Raw genomic sequence first — 10,009 nt, 5'->3', positions numbered from 1 at the left:
AGAAAAAAGTTTTTTAAGTACTAAGCCTTTTAAGCTTCAAACAGGGTGCAAAAGCGCAATAATAGCAGTCCAAATGACTTGTGCACTATATTCTATGCAGTCATAGTTATTCACTAATAGCCCTGCGGAGGGCAGTTAATCGCAGTGAGTCAGAAAAATTTAAAATTGAATTAGTCTGATTCGTGAGCTACTCATTTATCATTATCATTTATTATTATTACATTTAAAAAAAAAAATCTTCATTCCTTTATTTTCAAACATTAAACCATAGAGCTTTTGTTTTGATGAAAAATTGCAGGGAGCCCTTATAGCTTCACAGTTTTATTTTATAAGTGCTTCTGGAAAGATGGTCGCACATGTTGTCTTTTCTCTATAAACTCTGCAGATGTAGAGATGAGTTTGTGTGGAGCAGCATTTACTGCAAACCGAGCCGATCCGAGACAGTGAAAACCTGAATCATGATCTGCTTGCATATATATGACGCTGGACCACAAAACCAGTCTTAAGTCGCTGGGGTATATTTGTAGCAATAGCCATTGTATGGGTCAAAATTATTGATTTTTCTTTTATAAATAAAGAGTATATAGAGTAAAGATCATGTTCCATGAAGATATTTTGTAAATTTCCTACTGTAAATTAATTTGATTAGTAATATGCATTGCTAAGAACTTCATTTGGACAACTTTAAAGGCAATTTTCTCAATATTTAGATTTTTTTGCACCCTCAGATTCCAGATCTTCAAATAGTTGTATCTCGGCCAAATATTATCCTATCCTAACAAACCATAAATCAATGGAAAGCGCATTTATTCAGCTTTCAGATGATGTAGAAATCTCAATTTTGAAAAATTGACCCTTTTGACTGGTTTTGTGGTCCAAGGTCACATATAAGAAAACAGTGCTACACTTCACTCTGAAATACACTGTATATATCCAAAGTCATGAAATGGCGCAGTCCAATAGTTCAAACTCAATCTTACAAAATCATATCATTATCACATGGCACAGCTGATTGTTTCTTTTTATATCAGCAGCCAATGTGCTTGCTGCTCAACATTCAAATACTTGGCTTGTGGTTGCTGTAGCAGTTGCAGTGTGCTTCAAAAACCCTACACCTTCCCCAGCTCCACCTGTCTAGATCTGCTATGGGGTGATCATGTACGCTATATATGGGGTTAATTCATATATATTCATTATATGTGCAGCAGCAGTTTTTCTTACTCACAGCAGAATTTCTATTAATGTATTGACAGTGCTAGCCAATATTCCCTCTAAGCTGCACGCACACGCGACCGCACACTTCTTCCAAAGCAACCGCGCAGAAGAAATAATGTGCCGCACACACGCATAAATGAGTTGGGAAAGCCATTTGATTAAATTCTAGTAAAAGCGAATGAATTGCAATGCTCGGGTAAACCGCTATAGAGTTTGTGTCGCTATATAGTTAGAACCGGTGAATGCGGTTTACAGGTTTCATAGAAAGAGAATGATGTGCGCCAAATGAGTCGCTGTAGAAACCGAATATTTTAATGGTTGTGGACGAAATAGCTCAAATTGAGAGCCAATGCAAACACAATGACATGTGAAATAAAACGTCCTCATGTATTAAAGAAGATAAAAAAAACAGTAATATTGTGAAACATTATTGCAATTTCTAATATTGGTTTCCTATTTTAATATACTGTAAAATATAATTTATTTCTGTGATGCAAAGCTGAATTTTCAGCATCATTACTCCAGTCTTCAGTGTCACATGATACTTCAGAAATCATTCTAATATGCTGATTTATTATCAATGTTGAAAATGTTGTGCTGCTTTTTTTTTTCTTGGAACCTGTGATACATTTTTCTTTGATTCTTTGATTAATAAAAAGTTAGAAAGAACAGCATTTATTCAAAATAGAAATATTTTCTAAAAATATAAGTCTTTGCTATCACTTTTTATCCATTTGACACATCCTTGCTGAATAAAAGTATTAATTTCTTTAAAAAAAAGAAAAAAAGTACTGACCCCAAACTTTTGAATATATTATAACACAACATTTCTATTTTGAATAAACACTGTTCTTTTTTTACTTTTTATATATCAAAGAATCCTAAAAAAAAAATCACAGGTCCTAAAAAATTATTAAGCAGCACAACTGTTTCCAACATTGATTATAAAATCAGCATATTAGAATGATTTGTGAAGGATCATGTGACACTGAAGACTGGAGTAATGATGCTAAAATTGCTTTGCTTCATAGGAATAAATGATATTTTAAAGTATATTAAAATAGAAAACTTTTATTTTAAATTGCCGTAATAGTTCACAATATTATTTAGTAAAATAATATTCAGTATTTTTTATCAAATAGATACAGACTTGATGAGCACAAGAAACTTCTTTAATTAACTTTACTGATCCCAAACTTTTGAACGCCAGTGTATTATACTGTAAAGAAAAATAAAATTCTCAGGTAACCTAAAATATACATCATTTAGTCAAGTGTCAAATCAAATAATAGTACATTAAAGTTAAAAGTTACATACTTTTTTGTGTGCGGGCTCCACAGATATAGAATAAAGAATGTTTTTGCTCAGGTGGCCGAAATGTCCACCAAATAGAGAAAAGTTTTGCAAAAATTGGAGGGAACATTGGTTCTAGCTCTGCTGCAGCAGTGTAGCAGATCTATTCTGCAAAGACCAAACACATTAACATTGTCATGTACATTACCATGCCCTTCAAAAGTTATCATGATAGAAATGTATTTAATTAAATTGCAGCCTTTGCAATTTGATAATCACACTAAGCCGTACATGAGGGTGAATAAATAATAAGATATTTTTTTTTATTTTTAGAGGAGCTATTCTTCTAAGTGCAAAGGTGAGAGAAAGAAATTGCATAGTTCTTGTGGGTGGCATGGTGTTTACACTGTACCCAATGAGGGATGAAGTTGTTAATCTACAATATCAAGCATGAGGTGTTCCAGACTGCCACTGACAATGGATCTAGTTTGGGGTCCGATTTGTCTTGGTAGGTGCTCTGTCACCTTATTTACAAGTGATATTCCTTTCTTTTCCAAACGACCCCCTATAGAATTTTCGAAAGCGCGGAACACTGTTGGCACAATGCTGCGTTTCCTGTCCAAAATAAGCACAATGAGATGGTTGGCTGACATGAACAATAAATACGGCAGTCCGCTAGATGACGTCACAATGTTAAGGAGTTTGTCACCTGAGACGAGTGAAGCAATCATCTTGACAAAGGTGACTGGAACTCCTCAGCATTTCCCGAACAAGCTTTGATTTTACCGGCCATTTACTGTATGTTAAGGTCATTACAAGAGGCTACTTTTGTTAAACTAGCATGCCTGTATCCCTCGCATCTGGCCTCCTAGCATCCCATATATAGCCTGAGTAAATGTTTTGGCTGGCAGAGGAAAGCTGTTGAAACCCTCCCCTGAATCAGATGCATTCCTCATGTGATAATACACAGCAATGTCAATGAAACTTGGGCAGTGTTTGCCATCCATCACATCTGCGCTTTGGAACACGACAGTCCGCAAAAAATTAAGCTACCCCAGTGATTGGGTTAGCAGCCTCTCATATCAATTATGCTGCGGTTTGTTGAAGTTTTCAGTCCGTCAAAACTCTGGGTCTGTGAGAGTCAGATGAGAATACAAGTTATCTTGGCTTGAAGGTGGGATATATGCAATAGCACAGAATGTTTTGAGAGTGAATGGACTACGGGAACACAAGGGAATGACATTGTGAAATCCATCTGTGAACCAACAGTGGATAAAATCCATGCGTTTAAAACTTTAGAGACGTCAAAGTATGTATTATTTCAGATGACTGTGAAAGACATACTGTAACCGGATTTCATGTTTTATAAGAAAAGTATATTATATGCCTTTACATGCACTACTTTCAACTGTATGCTCATCTTTAAGAAATGTCTCCCACTTCTGTTCACAAAACATGCAAGTTGGATAAGTGACTGATTTGAAATGTTCTAGTGAAGTGCATGGGAGATTCGATTCAAACAGATTTTGCAACAATAGCATTAGTAATAGTTTTTCTAGGTTAATTTCAAAAAGTATAGAAATTTTGAAATTTACATTTTGCAATTCGGACTTTTTTCCTCAGAGTTCTGATTTTTCCATCTCGTAATTTTGACTTTTTCTTGGAATTTTGAGGTTATGTCACAATTTTGTTTGTTTGTTTGTTTTTTGTTTCTGCCTCGGAATAAAAAATAAAATGGTAACTGCAACCTTTTTATCTCATAATTCTATTTTTTTCTTGCAGTTGCAAGTTTATATCTCATAATTCAGACTTTCCTTCTCAGAGTTTATATGTTTCAATTCTGAGTTTATATCTCACAATTTTGATGTTTTTTCTCCCAATTGCGAGATATAAACTCTGAATTGAAACGGGGAAAAAAATTCAGAATTGTGAGATAAAAATCAATTATCTTTTTATTTTTTTATCCAGCAGTGGAAATAAGGTTCCATTTATTCATCTTGGACGATTCTTTTCACTATGTGTGTTGCTCTGTTTGCCATGAATATGCAGTGCTGCCTTAGAATTTGTCCAAAAGAAGGCATAATCATGCTACCTCCCTTTGGAAACAGCCTTCACATCAGGAGTGTGCCTTATGGTGCTTTAAAATACAGCCTACATAGCCAGCTCACAAAGTTTTTGAACAGAGCCTTACAGACCATCTGACCTCTAAGTGTGAACGTGAGGTCTCTCAGGTCTAGAACATATGCGTAATCTCTGGTGCCTTTACATTTTTTTTCACGGGTGAGTGAATAATTGGCTTGTTTCACTATTATTGTTAATATTCTCTGTTGTCCCAAATTCCATGGCAGTCCTACTTGTCTACTTGGCCTGTATTCATTTTCCAGGAAACCCCTTTGTATAAATACTATCTTATTCTAATCTCTTTCAGCCCAAACTCTTTAGATTTATCTAAATAAAGCTATTAAACATGCATCTAATATAAAAGAACCTGGGACATATTTCAAAGCCTTTTGTGGATTTGAAGAAGGACATTTTTAACCCAAACCCAAATTTACCACGTTTAAGCATTATTATTTGATGTTTTGCATAGTTGTTTCTCAAAATGATTTATACTCATAAATTACATCATTTACTATTTTTTAAATGACTGACTTAATAATTGTTCTCAGTTGGTTTACCCAATTCGCTTGTTCAGTAATTATAAAATATCATGTTCAAGTTAATTATTACATATGGTTTATTTACATATGGATTCTTGGTAACACTGTAGTATAGAGACCAAATCTCACTGTTGACAATTTGCTTATTAGCATGCCTATTATTAACATATTGGCTGTTTGATAGTACTTATAAAGCACATATTATGCATGACTATATTCTACATTCCTATTCCTACCCATACCTAAACTTAGCAACTACCTTACTAACTATTAACGAGCAGCAAATTAGGAGTTTATTGAGGCAAAAGTTATAGTTACTGTTTTGTTAATAGCGAGAATTGGACCTTAAAATAAAGTGTGACTGGATTCTGAAAAAAGATTCTGAAAAACTCTTATTAAACTTTGTCAGTCATGAAGAAAAAATCCTGCAAAACAATTTAAGCAAAGCTAATATTTTCAGTTGTCTTTTCTCTACATTTCTGCATTTAATTTCGGCTCTTGTAACTTGGCATTGTTATACTGTGAATAATATTGATTCTCTATGATCAATTGTGTGTGATGTTGTTAGTCACTCCGGATAAAAGCATCTGCTAATTGATTAAATGTAAATGTATGTATTCATAAACACACACAGACCTTAATAACTATGACCATTAACAAACTTCATTGAATACAGATAAGCTTTTAACATCCCCACACAACCAATAAGTAGTAGTGAAGATAAAAACAACAGTGTAAATAAAGTCAGAAAACAGCACAGCAACAGTCCCACAGTTACCACATAATTTATTCATGCTGCGAACACTAAAACCCTCAGACTGCAACACTGGAATATTCTCTTTTACGTTATTTTAGGCTAGTTGGGACAACATTTTTAGGAATATTGTTGCTCTAACATGTATTTTTATCTGCAGTAGTTGTACAGTAATTGACATTTTTGGTTGCTTACCTTTGCAGGCACGTCTGTGTGAGATGGCCTTGGTCATGTCTCTGTAGTAGCCTTCCTTACAGTAGTGGCAGTGCCGTCCGGCTGTGTTGTGTCTGCAGTTGAGACAGACTCCTCCACTCCTGCGGCCCGATAGCTTGTACAGCTCCATGTTGAAGCGGCAGCGACGGGCATGTAAGTTACAGTGGCAGGCTTTGGGAGAGATGGACATAAGGAAGAAAAATTTGAGATCCGTTTAGTACCAACCGCTGAATTCTCAGAAGTACATGATCATGTCTGTCTGTATTTAAACATACATTTTTATGCATTCCATTTGAGAGTTTTAAAGAAATAGTTCACGCAAAAATAAAAAGGTACTGAAAATTTGCTAACCTACAATGAGAGTCCAAACAGCTGATAAAAACAAAAAGTTAATTTATGGACTCGAGTGGTGTGGATTACTTGTGGACAGTGTTAATTTTGGCAGGCATTTTTGATTTAGTCTTAGTCTTTATCGTCTTCTTAACAAAGACGCGGCATAAATTTATTTTATCTTCAGATATTAGTTTTAGCTCGTCTCGTCATAGTCACAGAAAAAAAGTTTGTTAACGAATATTTTTCGTCATCGTCTTCGTTGACAAAATTGACACTGCTTGTGGATTATTGTGATGTTTTTATCAGCTGTTTTGGACTCTCATTCTGACGGCACCCATTCACTGCAGAAGATCCACTGGTGAGCAAGTGATGTAATGATACATTTCTCCAAATCGAAACGAATCAACCATGTCCTGGATGGCCTGAGGGTGAGTACATTTTCAGCAGATTTTCATTTTTGCGTGAACTATTCCTTTAATTGACAGAAAATTGTCCTAATAAAGGGCAAACCACTAAGAGATCACATTCCCACATTTTTACAAATGCTTATCTGTAAAATACCCATGACGCACATATTCACCCTCACAGAGTATCATATATTTTAGTGAACAACCATACAATTGCTTTACTGCCGCAGTATTCTTCGGGGCATGTCGCTCCTGGCAATGTAAAATCTAAATGTGAACTGATTTAGGTGGTGTTTTCTGTCCCCTGGTGATCATAGAAGACCCTTAACACAGTAGGAGAGGCCAGAATCCTCGAGATGTTTGAGTAGTATCCTGAGAGAGCTTTATTATTTTAATGACATCACTGGATCTCTGGGCTTCCATCCATTTACAGCATTTCATTAAGAGACAACAGCTTCATAAAACGACTCGCTCCAGATCCTGTGCTCTCACACACACCTGCTCAAGTCTTTGACCTCTGACCTCTCCTGGTCCGATTATATATTGTTTTATCACTCTATAGTTCCATCCATCCATCCATCTGTCTATCCATTTATTTATCATATTGTTCATTCTGTTGTTTGTTAAATCGATCGTTCTATCTATCCATGGCAACTCCATCCCTGATTTACAACTATAAAATAAACATAACAACCTGTAATAACCATAAAAGAGAAACAATATTCCTACTTCTACACAGATACTGCAGCCACACTCACACCTGCTAAGGAGTCTAGATGTTAGTGACTAAATAGGGACTGTCACTCACACATACACAGGAAGGAAGTGTTAAGCAGCTGTCATGTTTTATTCTCAGACACCTAGAACACTTCAACCACTCAGCACAGTGATGATAACACACACCAGGCCTTGAATATCTCTCCCTCTTTTACACAATATCTTCCATGATACTTCTGATAAAGACACAATTTTCACTTTTAGAAGCAACAGTGTGATCATACTTAGTCAAATCAGTTTTGAGTTAAGGCCTATAAGTTTAAGTGATAAAGTACAGTTATCTTTTTCAGTGGAAAAACACACAACAAATTAATATTGCAACACAGTAGAATTGAAATGTATTGCTGTCTTTGCACCAGTTCCAGGCCACTTTCCCCTTCTTTCCCCAGTCCTCTGAAAAGAACGAGCATGTTTTTCCATGATATTATCCTAATTCATTATGATTTTATTTGCACTGCAATTCTGTCCTCTCACTCAGCAGCTCCATATTTGTGTAATGATTGTCAAAACATTCCATGCACATTAAATGCTTTTGCTTTTACTCTGCTCTCTTCTGATATTATCACAATATCATTACAAATGTCAGTTAATCAGACTTTGTGAAGATGATTTATTATTGGTAGCCTAAACTAGTTGGGAATGGAAAAAAGTCTGGTAAATTTGTCATTCATCCAGCTCATTGTGGAAAGCACACCAAGCTACTTTTTGCATGTGAAAGACATCCAGCCAAGCATGGCTCCATTATTTACAACAGAGACCAGCTCCTCTCACTACGGAAGCCTTGCAGGGTTTTTGGGTGAGTGACTGGTAATCCACAGAGAACTGAAAATCTGAAGCAAGAGGTGTAGAAATGGGGCGAATTATCAGGCTAAACTGAGATGGTATAAATATGGTTAAATGAACTGAATCCTGCCATTAACGTCACCACTGAGTGCTTCCAAATGGTGCATGTGGACCAAAGAGGGTTAAAGACGGGCTATCGGTGCTTGCACATACTTTTAACAGGTGTCCAAAATATATGCACACACACACACACACACACACACACACACACACATATATATAATCATATACATATACATAACAGTATACAGACTGCTTTTAGAGCTTGAACTTCTGGTCATATCCACAGCATGTTTTTATTCCATATGATGGAAAGTAACAAAGCTTCCAAAAGAGTGACTGTACAATAATAAATCATAGTTATCTATCTGCAATGCTTCTGATGGCCTTAGATAAATGTAAGCTCATAGGAAAAGAAGACTCATTCATGAGTCACTTGTAATCTAAGTGAAGTGACTAATATGGTCATTGATATGACAAATTGTCATGTGTGAGTTGAGAATAAATATTTAAGTGGAAAGGAGTGGACGTACAGTATGTGCTGTGCTGTGCTTCAGTCTCTTGCTTTTGTCATTCTGTCAGGAATAATAGTCAACAGTCCTGTATGAAAACATAATTTGAGTCGCTACCAGCTATTTGAGTTGCTTTTAGGCTTTTAAGATCAAATCAAAGTATGGACTCATTTAGCCAAAGAGAAATACATACTATATACATTTGAATGACAATAGGTTCATCTGTTTTTCCAGTAACAAGCTAGTTTTGTCCAATGAGTGGCGGTCAAACACTGCATTGTTTATGTTTTTGTTTTAATGTCTAGCTGAGAATAATTAAAGGTTCACCTCAACAGTCCTCTCTTCTTTTCTCTCATATGTAGTGCCGGAAAGTTTGAATCATTCTAGTCAATCGATTCACCTGAACAAATCTTCCTCTCATGGTTTGTGCTGGACTGTCTGATTCATTCTAGTGAATCAGTTAAACAATTCTCTTTCTTGCAAAGGCAGCACTGAAAAGTCAAACTTATTTTAGTGAATCAGTTCATTCAGATGGTTCATGCACTGAAAATCATATATTGATTTCTTAAGGAACCCTTTTTCTAAAAAGAATGAAAAATTTAAAACCATTTTGAGTTAAATTATTTCATGTTAATAGTATTGCATTATAGGTTCAGAGATCACCGTTATCCTCTCACAATCAAAACGCTCTATTTAAACCAGGTTTGCTTCTTTCCTCTCCCGCGTGGCCATCTGGAAAGGCCTGTGTTCGCCCGAGAGTGCTGTGATGTAATGACGGGTGAGAATTAAGGGGTGTTTCTGTTATGGGCCCTGCTCTGTAATCGTTTGCCAGCACCAATTAGTGGGGCAATCGGACCTCCCTGCTTTTTCGTTTGTGTAACTGCTTGCCACTGTTGCTTAGTGAAAGTGATATACAACGTCTCAACAAATACAATCAGACCAAATAAAAGCACAGCGTGCGCTTAACTAGCAAAAGACACCAAAGAGCTTATTCTTCCACTA

General features: G+C 35.8%; 1 protein-coding gene across 1 annotated transcript in view; it reads right to left on the bottom strand.

Annotated features, from left to right (window-relative positions):
- LOC306868852 (netrin-1-like) overlaps positions 1–10,009 on the bottom strand; it is a 54,188-nt gene that overhangs the window by 22,786 nt on the left and 21,393 nt on the right. The window contains exon 3 of the mRNA XM_079415261.1: positions 6,118–6,306. Coding sequence (XP_079271387.1) covers positions 6,118–6,306 — 189 coding nt within the window. The remainder of the gene's footprint in view (positions 1–6,117; positions 6,307–10,009) is intronic.

The sequence above is a fragment of the Barbus barbus genome (genome assembly GCF_936440315.1).
Source record: "Barbus barbus genome assembly, chromosome: 4".
Lineage (NCBI taxonomy): Eukaryota > Metazoa > Chordata > Actinopteri > Cypriniformes > Cyprinidae > Barbus > Barbus barbus.
Note: the sequence above shows the minus strand (reverse complement) of the source record. Positions and strands in the feature narration are given on the sequence as shown.